General features: G+C 38.3%; 1 protein-coding gene across 1 annotated transcript in view; it reads left to right on the top strand.

The window, feature by feature from the left end:
* ANTXR2 (anthrax toxin receptor 2) overlaps positions 1-24,783 on the top strand; it is a 137,863-nt gene that overhangs the window by 46,319 nt on the left and 66,761 nt on the right. The window contains exons 11-13 of the mRNA XM_006778224.2: positions 1,892-1,970; positions 12,070-12,182; positions 14,902-14,971. Of these exons, the coding sequence (XP_006778287.1) occupies positions 1,892-1,970; positions 12,070-12,182; positions 14,902-14,971 (262 nt within the window). The remainder of the gene's footprint in view (positions 1-1,891; positions 1,971-12,069; positions 12,183-14,901; positions 14,972-24,783) is intronic.

The raw sequence follows: 24,783 nt of genomic DNA, 5'->3' as shown, positions 1-24,783 counted from the left end.
AGAGTGAACTTCCTTGTAAAATAAAAACTGTTCCACGGATCCCTTGAAAACTGAATCAATAAGATTACCTGCAATAATCATACTTTATTATAAATCAAATAATCTTCCCCTAAACTAAAGCCATGTCATGTCACATGCTTCCTGGTACGTGCTTTAAAGTAGAGGAATTAAGAACTAGGAAATATTATTTTTGGATTCAACTGTGCTTAGCCTTCAACAAAATAAAACATGGCATTCAGTTTTGCAGAATAAGCAATTAGGTTTAAGTTTTCTTTTTTAAGTAAGCCACTTGGCATTCTACGTTGGAATAGTTCAGAAGTTCACTTAAGTTGATATAAACACCCTAAGTTCTCATTCTCTTGTGGATTTAACTAAGCTTTGTTTTAAACATAGAATGTTTTGGAGAGAATATTTTACAAGAAATATTATTAATGGGAGTATTCCTGAATTTTGAAGAAGTTTGATAGTAGTCACTTTCCTGGTGGTTCTCTCTCTGTACAAATCCATACTAAGTTCACATTGAGAAAAGAAACACATTAGGAACTTTTATTTCATCAAGCATGTGTAGCATGATGGAAAGAGTTCAAAATTTGTTAGAGTCCTAGTTTTATCACTTTCGGCAAGGTAATGAACATTTCTGGGCCTCATGTACCCCATCTGTAAACTATAGAACTACTTCTTATTGAAGAGTTATTGTAAGGATTAAATGAGGTAATGTCTATGATAGCATCTGGCACATAGCAGGCACTAAATAATACCTCTCATCTCTCCTCTCCGGCACCTTTATTCTGTTTAATCCTACCTCTCCTTAACTAACATATTTGGCACTCGATTCAAGGTGTAGAGAAGAAGTCTTTTAAATCTAGCAAAATTCTACTAATTCAGAGTAATTAAGGCATAGTTTCTGGCTATTATTTTTTGGAATTTAGAATATTTTATGAGGATTGGAGCATAGCACTTTATAGGAGCCAGATTAACAAAATGTTACCTCGTACATTTGCTTTAATGATTCTTGTGATGATAGTAATGTTTAGAGATGGGGAAAATAAGCTAAATGGGAATTAAAGGTATTTTATATCTTTTTAGATTTTTGAATCTGAAAAAATCTCATCACTTTTACAGATTAAGGAATTTTTTTCTAATTTATTTAAACTACAGTGGTTTCTCCTTATCCATGGGGAATACATTCCAAGATTCCCAGTGGATGCCTAAAACCAGGGGTAGTACCAAAACCTATATATAATTTGTTTTTCCTGTATATACATACCTTTCACTTAAAGGGAGCACTTCACTTCTCCTTTGGAATATCCAAAACACTACTTTTGCACTTTGGGGCCATTATTATATAAAGTAAGGGTTACTTGAACACAAGCACTGAGATACATTGATAGTCAGTCTGATAATGGAGAGGGCTAAGTGACTAAAGGGCGGAGAGCATTTACAGCATGGATTAGCTGGGCAGAGGGATGACAGAGCAGGATGGTGAGAAATGCATCATGCTACTCAAAACAACACACACTTTAAAATTTATCATTTTTTTTTTTATTTCTGGAATTCTCCATTTAATATTTTCAGACCACAGTTGACTATAGACTTATCTAAGTAAAGATCCAGATAAGGAGAGGATTATTGTAAAAAATAACAGGGATTTCTGAATGTTTCTGCTTATGTTAATACTTTTAGGAACAATTAGATCACTTACAGAATTTGCCTCTGGCTAGTCCAGTAGGAACTGGCACTAAGAAAGAAAAAAGCTGGAATTGCTGATTAAAGCATGGACTTTTAAAGTAGACTTTCCGGTCAGTTTTGAATTATGTGAGGAAATAAAAATATCCCATAATATTCTAGTTTTAAATTTATTTTTAATTTTTGTTTCTTCGTTTTATTTCAGAACTCTTGATGTTTCAGTGAGCTTTAACGGAGGAAAATCTGTTATCTCGAGCTCATTAGTAGTCACAGCCACAGAATGTGTAAGTACAAAGTTTGCATAAAGTTGCCTTTTAAAAATAGTTCTATCCAGCAGTAACTTCCGGGTCCTCAATGTTAAGCATACTATAGTAAAGAAGGTATATGTAATAAATGAGATCATTACAAGGAAAAATTTGTATAGCGTTTAAGTTATTTTGATCCCTGTGGCTGTGTTTAAAGGGAATTTTCAGATAGTATATATTTTATTTTGATATTTATAAAATTCATTTAAAATAAAAATAAGCTAGGAGAATGATTTCCAAATGAAGCATTTCTTCTTGAAATATTAAACACATGAACAGAGTGCTTTTTTGTAATGAAGGTCGCATTATAACATCTATATGACATTTATCCTGTTTTTGAAATTATTTGTGCATCTTAATGAATGAGCTATTGTTTTATCCATTTAACTGTTGGCACTTTCTCATATGATTAAGGAATTGATTTTGATAGCTTGATAATATCTCAGTTTGGAGCTATATTTTAGTGAGATGTTGATTTATATTACCTAACATGCAATGTTTTGAAATGTAAGCTCCCTTGATAAGATAATGTTTTCTTTGTAGTTAAAGTTTGGGGTTTATGGAAAATTTTTATATTAGATTGTTGTACATGAAAACAGAACACAAAAATGGACTGATCAGATGGCTATTATTTTTACAAGTATATTTTCTTCCTAAAAACATGTAAATTAAAGCAAAAGGGAAAACAAGCATGCATATGGGCCCTTGGTCGCTATGAATACCCTAAGGATAGCTCTATCAGTACCTGTTTCTATTTTGAAAATAGCTGGTTTTATTCCCCCTTTTACCTATAATTCATGTTGTAGTTTGTAGGTTTGGTGGATGTTGCAATCTGTAAGTTTTCTGTACCCTCCGGATGTGGTTGAGATTACAAACACTTGTGGTATAGCTCACTGTTCAGCTCACTGAAATGACATTCTTTCTCCATCCTTCTTCCTATTCTGCATCTCCAGCCCTCTTTTTTTCACCTTTTTTCACACAAGCAGGAAAACAAATCTTTTCTATATCCTGTAGCTAGCATGATTGCAGTGTGCATAGATGCTGAGGCTAAATGACTCATCTGGCATTTATAAGTTAGATGCCTTAAGGCATTCTTTCTACATCTTCCTAGTTCTCAGGAAAACATAATGTGACTTAAAGTGGTTTAAAACTGAGGTGAGCCCTGACTGGTTTGGCTCAGTGGATAGAGCGTTGGCCTGCGGACTCAAGGGTCCCGGGTTTGATTCCGGTCAAGGGCATGTACCTTGGTTTCGGGCACATCCCCAGTGGGGGGTGTGCAGGAGGCAGCTGATCGATGTTTCTCTCTCATCGATGTTTCTAACTCTCTATCCCTCTCCCTTTCTCTCTGTAAAAAAAAATCAATAAAATATATTTAAAAAAAAAGAGTGAGGTGAAAAAGAAAGAGTGAGGTGATTTCAGAAAAAGGGATATCAGTTGTGTCATAGATGGAGAGTGAAGGGACAAGCTGTAATATTAAATAAAGGATCAAAGCAATTTTCATGGAAAAGAGAGTTGAGAAAATATTTAAGGAAGGTGAGGGAGTGAGCCCTGAAACTCACTCAAGAGAGGAGTGTTTCATGCAGCTAGAACAAAGCCTGCAGTGGGACTGGGTCTGGCAAGTTAAAGAAGAGCAAGGTGGTTAGTTTTCTGGAGAGGAGGCAGTTGCGGGGAGTAGGAGTCTTGAGATGAGTAGGCGGGAGTGGAGGGAAGGAGACAGGTTTTGTAAGTCATTGTAAAGACCTGAGTTTTTCTTCTGAGTGAAACAGGGGGACTTGAAAGGTGACTGTTATGGCAATGTTTTAAAAGGATCATTCCAGCTCTTATGTAAAAATATACTTTGCAGGGAGGGTCCAAAGTGGAAACATGGAGACCGATTCTGTGGCTGTTTCCGTAATTCAATTCTAGGCAAAGGGAGTGTGGCTACACTATGGAGACAGCAATGGAGATGGTGAGAAGTTGTTGGATTGGATTTAAATATATTTTTAAAGATGGTACCCATGGAATGGATGCCTGGACAGATTAGATGTGGGTGTGAGAGAAAGACATTAAGAATAGTTTTAAGCTTTTTGATCTGAGCAACTAGGGTGAGTTGTCTTCAGGGTGAGTAATTTTTACAAGAGGACAGTGGGTAATATTATGAACAATACCTGGGCATTGTATTTCATTGAGATCCAGTCTTTCCGGCATATTCAGATGTGATAATTAGGTGAGAGGCACTTAGTGATGTTACTCATTATAAGGTGATACTTTGGGTTTTACAGGCATTTGAAAACCAAACAGAAGAAAACACCATTACTTTAGCAACGATTAGTTCTTGTGGTAACCCCACAGATACAGAAGCCTCTCTCTGCGCTCCAAGAACATCCGGGCTTAATCCTGTTAAGGCACTCATGTCACTGAACTGTCATTTCCTGTTTACGTCTGGCCTTTCTCAGCGGTCTTGAGATGTTGATGGCAGGGCTGTGCCTTGCTTGTTGCCCCCTCCCTTGCACAGGACTCATTCACCAAAATTATTTGTTCAACAAATGAATGAAAGTAGTTGTATATCTAGTTTAAATGTGGGAAATCTAAGGTTTAGATGAAAGAGATTTAAGACTAGAGCCTGTGGAGGGTATTTGGGCAGTCATTTCTTTTCTATCTCAGAAGGCCTCCTAAATGTGTCTCTGTTTGAAAAAATACAGTTAAGGGTGTCTTGACCTCTCACTTCCTTCCTATCCTCCTTGGAACCACTGCTCTTCTTCGGAATCACTTGGAATAATAATACCAAGAATGCGTTTTCTGACCATGTATTAAAAGCAAGACACTGTTCTCAGCACTATATATGAGTTAATCCCTTTATGACTTCATGTGATACTCAAAATTCAAGAAGAGGCGATTGGTTATTACTTTGATTTTACAGATGAGAAAACTGAGGAACAGAGAGCCGCCTTCAACTGTTAGTACACATTTATGTAAACATGTTACAGGAGTGGGCAAACTTTTTGACTCGAGGGCCACAATGGATTCTTAAACTGGACCGGAGGGCCGGAACAAAAGCATGGATGGAGTGTTTGTGTGAACTAAATTCAAAGTAAACATCATTACATAAAAGGGTACGGTCTTTTTTTTTTTTTTTTTTTTTTTTTTTAGTTTTATTCATTTCAAACGGGCTGGATCCGGCCCGCGGGTCATAGTTTGCCCCCAGCTGTGTTAGGAGGTACTTTTCCTGTTAGGTGGACCCGACCCTCAGCAGGGGCACATGGTTTGCTGCGCAGAACATGTGCTGATTTCAGCCCCCACTGTGCCGAGAGAGGGCGGACTTGGGACCTAGAGGCTCTGGAGGTTAAATTACTTGTTCAGTTTCCCAATTGAGTAAAGGCTAGACGTGAGACTTGAACCCAAGGCTGTCTTGCTCTCAGGCTGAACACCTGCACAACCTGCCATTTGTAGCCAGGTTCCGAATGGATTTTTATAAAACAGGTTGGTAACGTGTGTGTGTGTGTGTGTGTGTGTGTAAAAGTCAGGTAGTTAGCATGTCAGGCTTTGGGGCTGTACTGCTTTCGTCACTTCTACTCAACTCTGCCATGTTGTGCAAAAGCAGCTATAGACTTCTATAAACAAACGGGCACTGCTGTGTTCAACACAAATACGCACATTGAAATTTGAATTTCATGAAACACTCTTCTTTTGATTTTTTCAGCTATGTAATCATGTAAAAAAAATTTCTGAGTTTGTCAGAGATCTTATGAAATAAAATAGATGAGTTGATTTAACCTTTGGGCCACAGTTTTCTAATTCCTAATATGGAATATTCCAAAAGAATCCAGTAAATGAAATTATCACATACTCTATGACCCCCCAACTCTAAATTCATGGAGACAAAATTGTGGAGACCCATTTCCCCCTTTCTGTGTCTGTTTTATTTTTAATAAGGTTGCTGTGATTATTTTCTAGATAGATTAGAACTATTCATGGAATTTGGAAATTTTTGACTGATTCCTCTTTCCCATAGTTATTTTGGAAGTGTGGTAGTGACTCTGGTTTGTTTTTATATTTCTGTGATTCTCTTAGCTAGAATTTCAGTTATATTTGGCAAAGTTTTTGACTGTACATTATAACTTGCTTTTAATGAAGTAAAGGAAATTAGATGCAGAGAAAGTTAAAAAACGTAATGTATTCAGGATGACAAGAAACTCTATTTCTTCTATCCTAAGATCAAGTTCAATATCCTGATACAGCTCTAGTTAACCAGTAAACGAATTTTGGCCTCATGGCCTTGACCAACATCTGGGTGCTAAGTTGCTGACTGGACTGCTCAGTTAACTTGTATACCTTAACCTTTTTAGATATCTGAAAATGCTACTTGTTCAAAACTATAGTTAGAAAGAATTGTTCTAACAAATGGCCAATTGGAAGGTCATTCAACAAATGACCAATTCCTTCTGTAATAAAAGGAATTACTACTTTTTAGAAATTTGTGTTTCCTATCTCTTCTTCAGCTTTTTCAGGTGCTAGCAGGTCCCTCAAACTCTGTGCTTTAGCCAAAGTTGTCTTTTTCTTGTTTTTGCAAAAATCCACTAATTCTGCCACCACTCCCTACCTGGGCTTTCTTATGATCCTCAAGGAGGTCCTCTCAGAACCTTAGACCAGGTTAGCTCGCAGTTTGACATGTTTCTGTCGTAGTTTCCTTATATACTCACATTTGTAATGATTTTTTCAAGGTCTGTCTCTCCAACTAACCTGTGGGCTTCATGAAGACGTGTCTAACTTTGTAACTTTGGTACCTGTTTAACCATGTGCCATTGAAACAGAAGCATGCCCAACCGGAAGTGAGAGGCATTTAGGTTCTGCGTATGATACAAATCTGTGTTAGCATATCTAGTTCCCTTTGACTCTAAGTTTTCAGTTTGCAGCATGTTATCTGCTCATAGGAATGAAGTCTATCTATTTGACCTCTCCTTAATTTGTTTATAAAGTATGTGAACAATGAAATGACTTCCCTTTCATGATTGAAGTCTTTTATGCACTGATAGTGGCTCTGGGAAATCAAAACAAAGGAACTGGGAATGTCTGAACTTGTATACAGTTAACTGAGCTAATGTCTGGGACCAGAAATCCAGAGCTGGGTTTCATACATTTACAGCAAGTCCAGGTTATCTGAAATTCTGTGCTTCCTCTGACCTACGTTCTATCATGCTTAGCTCAAATATGAAAAAGAATAGGTCTGTAGGTCTTTAGAAGGTGTGTATTTTTATTTAGTGTAGACAAATCTTTGGAATCAGTTGAGATAATACTGTCATACTAAATGTATATTGCATCTAGACATGCATAGTGTTTTGTCAATTGTTCCTAATAGGGACATTTATTTTTAGGGAAAATCAAGAATTTTAATTGCCTATCATGCCCAGCCCATCTACTTCTGATTCTGTCAGCATCATTTTCTGAATTTCATACTCATAACACATTCATAGAAAAAAAACTAACCACTAAACTTTTAGCAGGTCCATACCCCCTGGTTGCATATCCTTATTTCTGAACACAACATTTGAATTCTAAGAAAGGAAGCCAGATGTTCAGAGAACCCTTTTGAAGCTATATAGCACAGCCAATGAACAACTTCCGTGGGTGCTATGGCTAGTCCCTCATGCAGGAGAGGTCTCATGCCAGACTCATTCCATACACGAGCAGTCCCAGGCTGGATGTACCTTATACAAGCCCTTAGATTTGAAGGTGGGATCATGGATTTATACATTTGACAGCATTTCTTCCATAGGATACCCCAGCTTTGACATTGTTTTTCTGTTTGCTTAGATTTTAAACCTGAGCATAAGCAAACCTGTGAAGAGTTGCATGATTTTTCATGAATGTTTAGAATTCTGTGTATAAAGATGTCCTTTGAGTATTTCCCCAAGTAGCCTGATGTATATTTGAATTATTTTCTTTGGTTTTAAGAGAACTTTAATATTTGCCTGGAAAATTTCTATAACGTACTTATCTCCCTCCTACCCCACCCCCCGCCACACACCTCTTTCTATGTGAAGATGGTTATTTAGATGTTTAGGATACATCAATGGCCAAACGTGGAGCTTATATTTTCATTCTTCCTAACTCTAGATGAATAAATTGCTAGATGCATAGATGTCTTTTTACTAGTGGCCTGATGCACAAAATTCGTGCATGGGGGGTGTTCCTCAGCCCGGCCTGCACCCTCTCCAATCTGGGACCCCTCGGGGATGTCCCTCTTGCAATCAAGGACTGCTGGCTCCTAACCACTCACCTGCCTGCCTGCCTGATTGCCCCTAACACTCTGCCTGCCAGCCTGCTCGCCCCCAACTGCACCCCCCCACCAGTCTTCTCACCTCCAACTGCCCCCCCTTGCCGGCCTGCTCACCCCCAGCTTCCCCTCCTTGCCAGCTTGATCGCCCCCAGCTGCCCCCCGCTCCTGGCCTGATGGCCCCTAATCCCCTCTGCCTTGGCCCTGCCACCATGGCTTTGTCTGGAAGGTATCCTGGTCTAATTAGCATGGTCTTTTATTAGTATAGATAGAGGCCTGGTGCATGGGTGGGGGCTGGCTGTCTGCCCTGAAGGGGGTCCCGGATCAGGGTGGGGGTCCCTCTTGGGTGCCGGGCCAGCCTGGATGAGGGGATGATGGCTGTTTTCAGGCTGCCCGCCCCCTCTTCAGAGTGGGGGTCCCCACTGGGGTGCCTGGCCAGCCTGGATGAGGGGCTGATGGCTGTTTTCAGGCTGACCACATTCCCTTCAGGGTGGGGAGGTCTCTGCTGGGGTGCATGGCCAGCCTGGGTGAGGGGCTGATGGCCGTTTGCAGGCTGGCCATACTCCCATTGGGGTTAGGGTCCCTGCTGGGAGGCGTGACCTGCCTGGGTGGGGGGCTGAGGGCCGTTTGAGGGTGGTTTGCAGGCTGGCCACGCCCCCAGCTTTGTCCGGAAGGACATCTGGAAGGTCTCCGGAAGATCTCCGGGTCTAATTGGCATATTATTCTTTTATTAGTATAGATGCTAAATTATTTTTTATGGTAAATACCATGTAAGAACATTTTTGAGTGCCTTAAGAATGGTTTGATAGTAGATGGAAAAGCTCTGTGAAGATAGTGTGGGTGTCACGTTTTCTAGTTATTTTTGTTTTCTGAAAGAGAAATTAAATGAAATGATCAAGGATTCTAAGTGATACTTTGGTGGTGTCTGTTTTGGTTCGTTTGTAACCTAATATCAGTTACAGAAGTAGCTCCCATGGTTATTCCCTCTTCCATCCAGATAAAAAAAATTAGAAAACAAATGACAGTTTTAAATGTTCATGTGTACTTGATTCTAAATCTTTTTCTGAAAATTTCTGAAGTTAGTTAATGTTTTATGGTCTATGCTGCCCTAAGAATTATTTATTTTAAAAATTTTATTTTTTAATTTCAGTTTACATTATTTTATATTACTTTCAATGTACAGCATAGTGATTAGACGTTCATATTCTTTACAAAGTGTTCCCCCTGATTTTCCAGTAACCACCTGGTCCCGTACATAGTTATTAGAATATTATTGACTATATTCCCTATCCTGTATTTTACATCTCTGTGACTGTTTTGTAGCTACCAATTTGTGTTTCTGAACCCTTTCATGTTTTTCACCCAGATCCCCTGAGAATTGTTTTAAAAGTTATTTTGTAATGGATTTATTGAAATTGAAAGCCTGCTAATAATAAATATCTTTGAAAATTGATTTGTTTTGGAACGGTTTCCAAGCCACTATCTAGAATCTCGTTTGCTTTGCATTTCTCTGTGATATTAACAGGTGATCAGGAAATGACACATTTCAAGTTTTTTCAGATTAACCGAGTAAAAGACTAGCACTTCCTTGCTAATACTTTTGAAAACTACCTTTTCCTCTTTTTTCCAGTTATTTGCAAATAACTGTTTACATAAAGATTATTATCTCTTTTTGTGCATAGGTCACTATGTCTTACACTTCCAATTCCATTATAAAATGTTCTGATTATATGCTACTACCATTCTTGCTTAAACATCAGAAAGTCTCTATTTGGTCAATGCTAACATTTTCCAAAGTGGATTCTAGGAATTCCTGGACCTGTAGGTTAGTGAAAATGTTATGAGAAAAAACAAAGGCTTCTGTGCCAATATTAAATTGGACTTTTTTTTTTCTACAAAACCAGAGCTTTAAACATGTTAATGGGCAAAGTAATTTTCTGAGAGAGATATAATAGTCTGACTTTTCCACAGAGTTTGTTGCTTCAGGAACAACTGGCTTTCTTATTTGATGGATTAGTATGAAGATCTAATATTAAGCAAACTGTTTAATTTCTCTGGGCCTCTATTTTTCAGTACCTTTAATACAATGCCATTCTAAGACCCATACTGGTAGGTCCTCTGCCCTACCCCCAACCTCTCGGTCTATCAGCTGTTGGGATAAATGTGGCTCTCACCCTGACTTCTGAGCTTCTACTGATTTGTTTGGAATGCCAGAAGATGTATCTCTGCAAATCTGCCTTATGAAGTGCCTTACAATGTTTTCATCCAGACAGTGTATTGATTTATTCTTTTTCTTCCCTGAGTTCTTTCCCTTAAAAAACAAAATGAAACATTATTACTGGGGATCCCACAGAATGGGTTAGGTAGAGACACCTTGCCCCCTGGGAACCTGTAGCTTTACACTAAAAATTCAGTCAGCATTCTTCTCTGTGTTTGTGGATGTTGCAACCTTATTTCTTTGGAGGCCATTTCTCAGTAAGTAGCCTCGCATGGAGTAGCCACTGGTCAGTGGGCTGGAAATAGCCCTGCTTCCTAGAGTTCACAGCAAAGGCTTCCTGGGGTCGTGACTGCAGTTACGCTTGTAGGATGAACAGGTGGTTGCTAGAGGAAGGGGGTTAGAGGCAGAGCCCAGCGAAGGGCCTTTGGGCTGGAGGAACTCTACACTAGAAAGTAAAAGAACACTGCTGTGGCTTCTGTGGGGAGAGCGTTCGAGCTGCCGTGAGAGATTGTCTGATACGTGAATGCACGAGATTGCATGCTTGCATTGGTGCATGTATAGCATTTGCCAACAAGAACCACTGTTGTTAACTTTTCTCCTTGGTGATTGTTGATATTCATCTCTTCTATCATTAAATATATGAAGTAAATAGTATTCCATCCTCAAAAGGTCTGGGGAAATTCTGCATAAACTCTGCCTAGAGGTAATCATGATTGTAACAGTCCTTTCCCAGAGGCAAAAGATAAGGATCATAGAGACCATTCCTGTAACCCAAATACTGATTCTGTTTTACATTCCTTTAAGGCATAATTTAAAACAATCTCTAGCACTTTGGGAGATTTTATATTTATTATTACTTGCCTTATTATAACATATATGAAATAGAATATAAAGCAATTTATATACTTTAAAGAATTTAAAGGAATAGAAATCTGGTTTGACATTATTATGCTTCCTTTATTGGTTTCTGGTGTTTCCTTAAAAAAAAATGTGTATCGGGTATAGACATAAGAATCATTCATACCTGTTGAGAGTGTTTCCTTTCCTCACCTGAGGATATGCTTTTATTGATTTTTAGAGAGAGGGGAAGGGAAAGATATTGAGAAACATCAATGTGAGGAATCTCTCACTCTTCCTCTCTCTAAAAAAAGGTGGGGAGGGGGGGATGGACATTCACTAGAATTTTTCACACAAACAAACAAAAATGCCACAACAAACAAAAAAGTATCAAAGGAGGAGACCTAAGGACAGTTACATGAAATCCATTGTTGGTAGATTAAGGGGGCAGCAGAAAGCAAAACAGGGATATCGCTGGGACAGGATAAAACAGAGACACAGGATAGTTAATAACAATAGACAGGCTCACTTCAGATAAAGGTTGACCTTTGTCAAGGAAGGTGCAGTCCTACGACGTGACTGCCGGCCTTGACCTGTTTTTGCTTAGGATTTTTATGTTCAGACCATCCTGTGTGATTACTCTCAGTCTCTGAGTTTGCAGGCTCATCACGCAGGCCTCCCCTGAGCTTACTTTGTAGCCCCCTTTCGTCCACAAGGACTTGACCATTAGCTTCGCTGACCATCTTGCTTTTGTTTTATTCCTCCTCCAGTCTAATGGGATTGCAGCCATCATTGCCATTCTGGTGTTACTGCTGCTCTTGGGCATCGGTTTGATGTGGTGGTTTTGGCCTCTTTGCTGCAAAGTGGTGAGTAAGGATTTTTAGCTACTCCTTATTTAACCAGTGAGATATAAATAAGACTTGGAATGTGAATCAACACTACATTGTTCACCAAGAGCAAAGTTTCAATTAGCAAATTGAACTTCAATCATTTTTATCACTAATAAATTCTAGGAAAAATGCATGCCAATAAATATTTATTGTAAAACTTCATCTCAAAAATATTTCAAAATCAGGTGTGGAGGAAGAAGGGAAGAGGAAGGTAAAGGAGGTCATAGAGATAAAGGCTTTTGTACTAAGTACAAAAGAATTTCAAGTAAATTGCATGGTATTTTCTACTGGATTTATTGGAAGAGCATTATGCTAAGTGAAATAAGCCAGTCAATGAAGGAAAAATACCACATGATCTCACTTATTCATGGATAATTGAGACCATTATAAACTTTTGAACAATAATAGATACAGAGGCAGAGCTGCCTCAAACAGATTGTCAAACTGCAGCGGGAAGGCCGGGGAGGGTTGTGGGGTAGGAGGGAGGGGGGTAAGAGATCAACCAAAGGACTTGTATGCATGCATATAAGCATAACCAATGGACATAAGACACTGGGGGATAGGGGAGGCTAGGGGACTGTCAAGGGGGGGGGGAATGGACACATATGTAATACCCTTTGTAATACTTTAAGCAATAAAAATAAATAAATAAATAAATTTAAAAAAAAAGAAGTTGATCATCTGTCAGGTTTTTTTTTAAATATATCTTTATTGATTTTAGAGATGAAGAGAGAGGGAGAGAGAGGTAGAAACATCAAGGATGAGAGAAAATCACTGACTGGCTGCCTCCCACACGGCCCATACTGGGGATCAAGCCTATAACCCGGGCATGTGCCCTGAGCGGGAATTGAACTGTGACCTCCTGGTTCATAGGTTGATACTCAACCACTGAGCCATGCAGGCCGGGTTGTCAGGTGTTTTTTTAAAGTGCGTATTGAATCTTTCATTACCTCTTTGAAAGATCTACTATTTCAGAACCTCTCTGTTTGCTTCTCAGAAAAGCAGTTTAGAAATAAGTCATGTGCAAATGTTAGGGGAACGGTTAGACAGTCACTTTTGAGGTTATGCCAGTTGGTTTTTGTTTGTATCATGTTCCATGAGTGGGTAAAACCTCTGAGAGAATCTGGGAGTAAAATAGTTTTCTACTGCTGCTGTCTTAAATTGCCTCACATTGGGTGACTTAGCTTAAAACAATGCATATTTGTTATCTAACCATGATGTAATCACAGATCCAGCATGGGTCTCTCTGGGCTAAAAGGTATCAGCATGGGTACATTCCTCCCTTAGTGCTCTGGAGGACAGTCTGTTCCCTCGCCTTTTCCAGCTTTCAGACGACACCCACATTCATTGATTAGGGGTTGTTATGGGTTCACTCAGCGAGATAGACCACTGACTCAGAATTTAAATTTAAGAGCCTTTATTAAGCTGGCCAGCTGACTACAGTTACAGCGCCCCGCTGAAGCAACGGCCGAACTGCAGCGCCGACTTCCATGGCCAGCGACTACAGTTACAGCACCCTGCCAAAGCAGAGGCCGAACTGCAGCACCGATTTCCATGGGCAGCGGCTACAGTCCAGCACCCTGCTGAAGCAGAGGCTGAACTGCAGCCCAGACTACAGGAGTTACAGCGTTTTTATTTGCAAAAACCACAAAGTTACAAAACCTTAGTTCCCGACACAGTACAGCATCATTACAGTGACTACCTTCCTATCTATGTGTTCTAGGAACAGAGAGTACAGAGTGCCAGGAAGGGGCCATGAGACCATATCTCAAGGCCTGGCCTGATGTCAGTACCTTCCTATCTATGTGTTTTAGGAACAGACAGCACAACATGACCCATCTGGCCGAAGCGCCAGATATGCACCCCTCCCCCATCTTCAGAGCCAGCAACCATGCATCTCTTCTGTAGTCACGGCTCCCTCTCTCTCAATGCAGCTGGGATGGTACCTCCAATGTTAAGGACAGCACAAATTAGGTTGGACACTAGGATAATCCAGGATATTCTCCCATCTCAAGGTCTTTAACCTTAATCACATCTGCAAAGTTCCTTTTACCTTGTAAGGCAATTTGGTCACAGTTCCAGGGAATTAGAGTGTGGACATCATTGTGGGGCTGTAATTCTGCCAACCACAGGGTAGAATGTTGAGTGGTAAATACTGGCAGATTTTAAGCAATCCCATTTGGACTCTTCAGGCTTCATAGAAAAGATTATCCTGAAGAGCACCTTTTCAAAGCATGCCTACTAATTTTGATAGTGTCCCTTTTATTAGCAGCACATCATTTAGAGCTCTGTATTCCATAGATCACAGTATTGTTTTACGTACTATTACTAGACTGCCTTTCCCTCTCGTCTCCGCTGACTGATTTCAGCAACATCCGGCAGTGCTTTTGGTATTAGTCCTGCATTCATTATTCATTGTACTTCAGTCGGCTTTCACGAGGCAGCTTTACAGTCTTTTACGTCAGAGCCATTGGCCCATGGAGAAGATACAGAACTAAACAACAGTAGAGACAAGAAGCATCCTGCCTCTTTGCTGAACTAATCAGTTTCCTGCCGTAGCAGTTTGTGCACAAACAGCTTCCTGTTTTAATCTTGATTTTCCTAGATACCACTATTGTAGGGCGGCTAGCATTTTTGAGTCTCAAATTTACAAAGCATAAATGTGCCCTAAAGTGATTTAAACTCCTTGCTTTTTTATTTTAAATTTTGCAGTGCTGGATTTCCTTTCTTCATTACTTTGCAATTTCCTCTATTATTGGCCAGAGGGCTCACAAGTGTCAAAGTATATGTTTTTTAAAGATACTTGCAAAAACTGAAGCAAGCTTCTTTGGGAGTTTGCTGGATGTGCTCCAAGGAGGTTTCCACTGTCATTTTGGTCGTGAAAATAGATCTATTTTGATCCCGAGACTCTGCAGATCGCAAAGCACATAGTGTATTTCCTTCTGCCCCGCTTAGGGCACCTTTAAGGTGTGTTTTCAGGACATGTTGGCTGCCAATCATGAACGCTTGCTAATTTCTGGAGCTTATTTACCAGAGAGAACCAGTTTTAGTTTACATTTAGAAATATAGACTGAGAGAGCAGTTAGCCCTGTGTATGAGCTGACCCTTAGATCTCGGTATAAATGAGTCACAGCTAATATTTCCTAAAGTAAGGTTTAAAAGCAGAGAGAAGCTAAAGGCAAAATTCTGTATTCAGCTCTTAGCAATCTAATAAGTTCCAGTATTGGGCTGGGAACTGGGGAGTGGGTGTGTCTGCACAAAAATGATGATAATATGATATGAAAACATATTTTAATATGAAAACACAGAACTGTGGGTAAAATGTCAATGGAGGGTCAAAAGTGCCTCAGTAGCACAGGTGTAAACAGTAAGAGCACGAAGGAAGAGGGAATTGCTAGAGTGAAGGGGCTATTTTAGAGGAACCTGGCTAAGCTGCTGACTCCAAACTGGGCTTTGAATAATGAATAAGTTGTTGGCAGTTGGTGGGGGACATTTCCGGTGAAGTGTGTGCAGAATTACTAGGTATGCTGGCCTGCTTTGGGAAGGCCGAGGTTGAGGCCTAGGGTGCCAGAGGCAGGGAGTGGGGAAGGATGGCTTGGGATGTAGCCATGAACCCCGTTAGGGAGGACCTCCTCTGTCTTTTAGGAAGTTTGCACTCTCCCTGGGCATGAGGAGAAGCCACTGGAGAGGTCTGATCAGTATAATCCCCTGAAAGAAGCTTTTGCTTGTTGCTTGGTTAGAGGTCTGGTCCTCAGGGGGTTAAGTCTGCATCCAATGTAGTTCCATCAACAATTGAAATGGGAAGCCAGTGACAGGTAGTGCATCTTAGAAATGGTTGCAGCAAAGTATCTCTAACAAAGTGTGGAGAGTTGGAGAATAACATAGAGGCTAAGTGAGCTAGGGAAACATGAAGAGATGATGGAAAACCAGGGGCAGAGAAGACTAACCTTGTGGGAAAAAAATGTTGAGTGTATCAGGTGTTGTAGTATAACTGCAGGAACTTTATTTTACTTTGTTCCTTTTACAGAAGACACATGTGCAATGCTGGAATTAGAATGTGGTTATTTAAATAATTCTTAGCATTAACTTATCAGGGACCAGTTTGACTTCGATTGTCGATTGTTAGCAGTGACATTACTTTTTAATGGGGTGAGAAATGCATTTCTCTCGGCTTGGTGTCGTACAGCTGTCTTTTTGGTTGAGTGTGTTTTAAGTATCAGTGGTAGAGATTTAAAGGTGCGTCTGTCCTCTGGGCAGGTTTACATCATGTCTGTGATTCACCTCTTAGGGAGTCACGTGCTCAGAAACGCTTATCAGGATAGAGAGCCTGCGGGAAAAGCCCGAACAGAGGCCTTAATATTTGTCACACCTTCTTCAGTCAGTGGTTTCATATTTAATGGGAATATCTTATGAAATGATTTGATCGTTCATTGTTTAAAAATTACAGTTTCATGTATAATAATAGCTCAAATATGACAGTGTTACTCATATCTTAGACAGTGATTCTCAGTTTGTTTATTTTTTTATGCCTGAGGACTCCTATAAGAGTGGCTGTCCGACTTCAGTGGTGGCCATCCTGCCTGAGGGAAAGGAGGGCTGAGATATCCCGGGATCAGTGCAGTTTGGAAAGCCCTGTGTGGTAGGCTGGCTAATGATCTCTGAAGTTATCTGGGTCTTAATCCCTGTACACTGAATGTTAGCTTCTACGGTGAAAGGGACTTGGTAGATGTGATTAAATTAAGAATGTTGAGATAGGGAGATTTTTCCAGGGTGACTTAGGTGGGTTCATAGATCAACCATTGAAGTTCATTATTTAGTGAACTAATAAAGAAACATATTTCTATATAAAAGATTTAGGTTTTTTTTACACATTTGATAATTATATTTTAATATAATTTGGTTTCTTTAGATTCTGTGTATTTTAATTTAGCTTAATTATTCTGAGAAGGGTTTCCATAGGCTCACCAGATTGCCTCTGAGGGGCTTAGGATGAAAAGGTTAAGAAAACAAAACAAAACATGCAATAGAATCTGGACAGCCAAGATGCTTTTAATATGAGACTATTTAAAAATTTTAAATCTTTCAGTTTATTTTAATGAGTATTTTCAAGACTAAAAGAGAAATGATATCATTTAAAATGTTGCAGAATAGTGTCTTTTCTGTGCCTGGGCTGTCCATGACAAATAGAAATCTAAATCAATGATATTTGGAGAACTTTATCTAGTAATAATCACAACAAAAGAGCCCTCATGCAAAGCTGACATTTTGGGGCACTACCAATAGTGAATTATGGAGTGTGTTGAGTTTGCAAACTATTCCATAAGGGGAAAAGTTCTCGTTTTTGTATGAAGTTATTTCTCACCATCTGTTAAGAGTCTGTATCCTGCTCATTGAGTATCCTCACATCGTCTTTTACAACTGCTTTTCTTTAACGAAAACATCAACAGCATCCTCTCTTTTTCCTTGAATTTAAAAAAAAATGGGACAGGAAAGATAAAAAATAAACTTATGTCTTGAATCATGAGTGAGATAACGGAAAATGTGGATGTTTTCATCATTGTTTAGCTTAGAAGGCATGTTGGGTTTACGGCAGATTTGTTGTACTATCAGGATGGCAGAAATGACGGTCCCACAGTTGCATCATTTGGAATAACCAGACTCTCCACAGGATTACAGATGTAAGGCTAATGAGGTGGCAAACAAAGCCTTTCTGGAGTGTTGTCAATTAGAGTGTGTTCTACAGCTGCAAATATCTGAATATACTGGAAATAATACATGCTCACTCTGCTCTGGTGTCCTTGGCCAAAGTTCTCCATCTGCAAGGGAATACTCATTTCCCTTAGTGCATTTCAGACATTACATAAAGATCTCATGCATCTTAATTTTAAAAACCATTTAAAAAGTTATCTTTTTAAAGCCCACCTTGTTTATAAGTAAGTTGAACTTTCATGACGAGGATATATCTGACTGGAGCTCTAAGGAATCATTTTCTTAGCCAGCAACAGCTGTGCTGTTTTTTGTAAATAGTAATAACGCTTCCACATTCACTTGTTTTTTATTGTTGAGGAGGTCTCGTGGTGCCTTTATTGAGTTACTTTAAGAGCAGCTTGGTCATTTTTTTTTTTTGGAATGCACAATAAAGTAGAAGTAATTTAAATTTTAATATGCCTTCCTTGCACCATTAATTAAAATGATTTATGTTTGGTTGCCCCCTTGAAATAGAGTGTGATGTTAATACTCATTGCTTCCATGGTGATGTTTTTCAACAGAGCATCATGTACAAAACAGGCTACCAAACTCTTCCTGGTCCTAGTTTATTTGCCTTGACAGCAGCACCTTTACTTAACTGCTGGCAGAATACACTCTCACACTTCCTTCCAGTCCTCATTTGGCATTTTTAAATGACTAGTCATTGACCAGACTTCCTACCAGTTATTTGTTGCTAGTAAGAATCCTTTCCTTATTAAAGATTTTTATTGATTTTCAGAGAGGAAGAGAGAGGAAGAGAGAGGGAGCGAGAAACATCACTGTGAGACATTGATTGGCTTGTCTCCTGCACTCCCCCTACTGGGGATTGAGCTAGAAATCCAGGCATGTGCCCTGAGTGGGAACTGAACCAGCAACCTTTCTGTTGTCGGGATGATGCCCAATCAACTGAGTCAGACCAATCAATCTTTGACCATTGATGAATCTGTCAAAGAGGAAAGGAAATGAAATGAAAGGAAAGGCAGGATGAAGTAACCCAGATCTCATTTTGGTCTGGATGTTGAAAGCATCTAATCTTGTGAGATTTAGAGAAGGACTTCCCAACAGCAATGTAAGAGCCTTTGTGCTTATGCACTTCAGAGGAGAGGAACTACACTTGCTCTCTGATCTTATCAAAAAGAGATGGGAGAATGAAAGGAAGACCCACTTATATTTTTAAACAAATTTTTGTAGCCAGTAAGAATGATTTCTCTATTGTCTATGGGCTCCCAGACACTTAGATGACATTGCTGATAAACTGGGCATTTGTTTTTGTCATTGGCAAGAATCAGTTCTGAAATAGTTCTTGATCTACAGTTGCTCTACAGTATCTTTTTTAATTCAGTGCAGTTCACTGTTGACAGTTCTTTTCACTCTTTTCTGAATATCAGAACATATGATTGCATCAAGCTGGCTGCAGGCTCCCGTGCTGACATTTTCTAGCGCAAAGAATGCCCACATCACTCGAGCATTTGAAAAGTGTTAATGAGCAGATCAAAAGGACTGTTGCCTGAAGCAGCTAACTTTTTTTTCCCCCTAAGAAATCGGCTCTCCTCCAAACTGAAATCTTCATTCTAGCAGCTAAGTAGATGAGATGTAATCCTCCCCGATGATGATAATAACAAATAAAAAAAAAAATTGGAGAAGAATCAAACTCTACATATGGTTCATAAAGTGGTGAAAGTGTTTTCCAGAATCTTCAACTGAGCTGAAGGATGCTAAGTGGAAAAAAATCCTGGCAACTAGGCAATATTATGCCTTTTAAAATCTGCAAATTCTCATAAAATATGGTGCATATGAATACATCTTTTTCTGAAATGCATGTGCTCTTGCACTATTTAATACAAGAATGAGATTCTCATGACTGTTATTTTTAATGTATTTGGACTGACAGTAAGGTTTCCCGTTCTCCTGCACTAGTTTGACTGAAATGTAGGGATATCAGTTGGACACAGATTTTGCCATTTTTGGCTTTTGGGCTGAATGGCTTCAGATCATTTCTCCCCTCCTTTGTTGCTTATGAGGCCACATGGTAGAGTGAAGAGAGGCAGCGTTTTGAAACATCAGACACATAAGGAACATTTTATTTTCTGTTCCATCATTTCTAGGTTAGGGATGTTGACTATGTAAATTATCAAGTTATTGCTCAATAAAATGAGGATGATAAACTTTTTCACGTAGTCATTATAAAAATTAAATTTATCTATCTATCTGCCTACTTTTTTAATGCATTCATCCATCCGTCTATCTGTCCATTTTTCTATGCATCCCAGCCAGTGACAATTACTCAGCAAATCTTAAGCCTTTTCTTCTACCCTCTTCCCCTTTGCAGTCCAAACTTATTTTGAAAGGATGTCATATGGCAAAAGAAGTTGAACTCAGAGTTTGAAGGTAGATGGGCCTTGGTCCTGGGTTTGAATCCTAAAACTAATGTTTTCTCTTTGTATATCCTTGAGCAAGTTATTGAAGTTGGAGTCCCCTTATATTTTAATGGAGGGAAGCATAGTAACTGCATAGGGTTATATGACAGAACTAATAAGTGGTGGTTACTGTTAATAGTAATATTAATACACAAATGAGCCATAGCACTGACTCAGTTTCTGAAGGTAGTGTTATATTTTGTGGTGATGGCTGTGTCTCTTAATTTACCAGGTCAAAAGTTGACTTAGGCAGAGTTTTAAGGCTGTTGTTCCTATTGTTAACAATGTAGAAAATGTATCTGCCAGGATTTCAGAATCAATTTAAATTTATAATAAGTCATGCATTTAGTCATTTGTAAGATTAATTACATGTTATTGGAAAAACAAACCCTAATGTTCTTTTCTATAATAAGGTGAATACAAATGCTTTAGACATATGGCCTACTTAATTATGGAAAGGCATAGAAGCAAAAGTCCTGGTGGAGACATTATAATTTATAGTATTTTTGTTTGTTTGGTTTTTTTAGCATTCTATTGGAATTTTCATCTTGGAAAGGGCTACAATTAATTGAATTAATTTTCTAGATGATGAAACTTAGGGTAGTCTTACATCTTCCTTCTTACCACTGAGTTCCTTAGTTCTCTGAATTTATTGGTTAAGAGAGATGTGATGCTTGATTTTCTTTGGAATAAGTAATATTTTAGTTTCATGGAAATCATCTCTGTTTATCATTTATTTATTTTTCCTTCCTATTTTTCTCATAAATTTAGAGGTTGGCTATGAGCCTTTTAGAATGTTCTCAGCTATTTCCTTCAGTTTACTTTTCATTCATATTTTTATTACCTGCTGCTTGCAGAGCACTTTATTAGGCACTAGAGATATTTATAAAGAAGGGAGAATGATTATTGCCCTGGAGAAATCTACAGTCTTAAAGAGTAATTGAAAAATTCCAAAATAAACATATAAACCCAAGTTAATGAAGCATGAATAGTTCAACTGAACAGCAAAATATAGTTTTAGAAGTTTTAAAGCTTCCAGATAAAGCAATAGTAAGTTGGTGGAGTAGTCTGTGAATGCTGGATAGGAGTTAGCATGAAAATGGTCATTTTATTTGGGGGAAGCAAAGGGATCTTTGGTCTTCCTGGAGCAGAGTGACATGTAAAGGTATATTTGTAAATCGGGGATTAGGATGGAGCCACACTGTGCTGAGGCATGTGAACAAGGAGAATAGAAAACTGGGCTCATGTAAATGTATTGAGAATGAGCTTTGTTTTTCCAGGTTGTGGCTTATGATACCAAATAAAGGGACTCCAGTAAGGTGAAAGAATGCAAAGACACCTCTTACTATCCTTTTGTGAGTTTGTCAGCAGTGATTACATAAGGATTGGAGTTTTGTCTATATTAATACTATGCAGGATAATGAGTATGGCATTAAAAATGGCAGAATCATGGAGAGGCGTGTCCAGTAATTCTTGGAAGGTCCATAGAACAAGGTTGTGGATACCATTTCTTTTCTCAGAAATTTATATCCCAGTGCAAGGTGTACAGGTAATATGCAGAGTAAATTTTAAATCCTCACAAGGAAATGAAAATGAATTTAGATATATTATACTCAGACTTAGCGGAATGAAGGATGTACCTTTGTCCTTTTCTAGTGAGAGAAGTTTAGACAACACTTCATGGTAATTTGCAAAATTAAGAGTGGAAGCATGATTTGTAAGGGCTCCAATAAAGTTCAGTAATTCATTGATTTCAATTGTGGTCATTGTAACCATTGACCCATTTTGACCAGAGAAATGATCAATTAAGCTTGTGTTAGAAAAATATTTACCTGACTACATATGTTAGAATGAGGGATGGATTAGAGATAGATAAACAAGCTAGATGTCTAATTTAAGTAATAAGAGAATGTAGACATTGATGACAAAAAAGCAATGGTAATTAAAGACTTATCAATCAATATGTTATTAGTTAAAATGCATAAAATGGGAGTGAGGACTGTTGGGGTGCATCTGTTTCCTCTGAGCACCATTCATTTACTGATAATGGGTATGCCACACTTAAAGTGCTATTAGCAGTTCTGGAAGCCACACTTTGACATATTGATCAAATGAATATACACTAATGAAACTGACCAAGATGAGCACATAACTCAGAGCCATTGCATGAGAAATGGCTGTGATGTTTAGCTTTGAGATGAATAAGTTCAATAGAGACATGGTTATCATCCTACTGTTCAAAATTAGGAACTGCTCTCTTCTGGAAGAAAAATTAGTTGTGTGCCTGTGTATTTCCACATCTTAGGATCAGGACTAAAGAGTGGCATCTACAGAGAGGGAGGCTTTGGCTCCTTTGGGGAAAAACACTTTCAAATGATTTGAGTTTCTTGCCAATGGAATGAATTGTTTTGTGAGGTAGTGAGTTTCTCTTTATTGCAGGAATTCAAACATAGTTGGGCTACAACTTGGTGGGAATTTTTCACAATATTAAAGTTTTGGTTGATTGTAAAAGATGTTGTATTAGATATTTGTAAGGTCCAGAGAATATTGAGTTTATGATTCCAGGTAGTGACCGTGGGAACAGAATGCAAAGAATCTCCCCTTCTTCCCCGGTCCCCTCCTCCCCTCCTTATCCTTTTCTTCCCCTCCCCTCCTTTTTTCTCCCTTCCACTCCTCTCTCCTCTCCTACGTCCTTTCTCTCTCTTTGTCCCTTCCTCCCGCCTCTTTACTACCTTTCCCACCTTTCTCCTGTCCTGTCCTTCTAACTTCCCTTCTCCGTCACCCCCTTTTCTTTCTTCTCTCTTCCAAAATAGAGACGTAACTAAGTACTGGGAATACAGTGAGGAACAAAGAAGACAAAAACCCCACCCTTATGGAAGTTTCAGTTTTTTGGAGCTAAGAAATGTTATCAACTCTGATAAATGCTAGGGAAGAACAAATAGGCATCTGTAAATATGAAGGGGATCTGCTTTGGGAAAATTGGGGGAATTCGTAAGGAGGGGTAATTTTTCAAAGAATCTATTGGACACGGTAAATGATTTGATGAAGTCACTTAGAATAAAAGAAGAAATTATAGAGTATGAAAAATTTGGAGCTTCAACTAAAAAGAATGATATACTTGAAAGAAAGAGAAAATAGGGAGAAGAGTTGGCTTTTAAATGAAAATGTTTAGGTTGCTTTTGATTCTTGAATATGAAATGTTGATGGATCTGGTTTTCATTGGTTGCTTTTGGACATGCAGGTTGATAATGGTATAAAAGTGCTTCTTTGTTATAAAGGAAATTCACCTATAGCTTGGTAACCTTGACTTTTTTATTTTACCACAGCATTATTTCAAATTTTAATCCTCTGCTGGCATTTATTTCAGATCTAACTGTAAAAACTCACAGATTTTTATCTTTCAAAATTACCAAAAAGAACTGGAATTTAATTTTATTACTGAAATAAAATTGAATTAAATAAAAAGGTTCAATAGAAACAACAGCATTTCTTGTAGCATTAAATGCTACATAATGAGTTAGTTTGAGATTCAATTATATCTGTGGGGTTGTAATTATTGTCTGTGTATTTTTTCCTGAGATATACATCTAAACTAAAATTTGAATGATGAAAATATTATACATAAAAATTGAGTCTGTTTTCTCCACTTTATCAATAACATTAATTTTTTAAAAATATATTTTTATTGATATTAGAGAGAAGGGGAGAGAGAAAGAGAGAGAGAGAAACATCAATGACAAGAGAGATTCAATGATTGGTTGCCTCTTGCATGCCCCCTACTGGGGATTGAGTCTGCAACCTGGGCATGTGCCCTGACCAGGAATCGATCAGTGACCTCCTGATTTACAGGTCGATGCTCAACCACTGAGCAATAATTTTTTAAAACACCTTTTATTAAGAAAAGTGTCAAATGTACACAAAGAAAGACTAAAATGATGAATCACCCTTTTCTCCTTTATTCAGTTTCAATTTCTGGCTAACCCTAAACCCAGATTATTTTGGTGAAAGTATCAGAAGCATATTATTTAACTTGGAAAAAATTGTAGTATATATCTTAAAAGGGCAAGCAGTCTTTGAAAAACATATCCAAGATAATAGTAATATACCTAAATAATAATGATTCCTTGATGATGTTAATTTTTAAACTTATGATTTTAAACTTTTGAAAATTTAGTAACATAATTGAGACATTTGACATTAGATGAAATAAAGCAATTATATTTTCAAAGTTTTTTGTTTGTTTGTTTTTAGTTAGTATAGAGACTTGATATGTACCTGGATGATCAGAAGACACTGGCTCTTGGTCAATTATTTTCTAACATGGTGGTCAAAAGTCCAGATACTACAACCAGAAAAGGTCATTTAAATTAGATGGAGGGGTCTATTTCTCTCACTTAAAGAATTAACCACATAAAATTTCATGACATAA

This window comes from Myotis davidii, unplaced genomic scaffold (genome assembly GCF_000327345.1).
Source record: "Myotis davidii unplaced genomic scaffold, ASM32734v1 scaffold449, whole genome shotgun sequence".
Classification (NCBI taxonomy): Eukaryota; Metazoa; Chordata; class Mammalia; order Chiroptera; family Vespertilionidae; genus Myotis; species Myotis davidii.
Note: the sequence above shows the minus strand (reverse complement) of the source record. Positions and strands in the feature narration are given on the sequence as shown.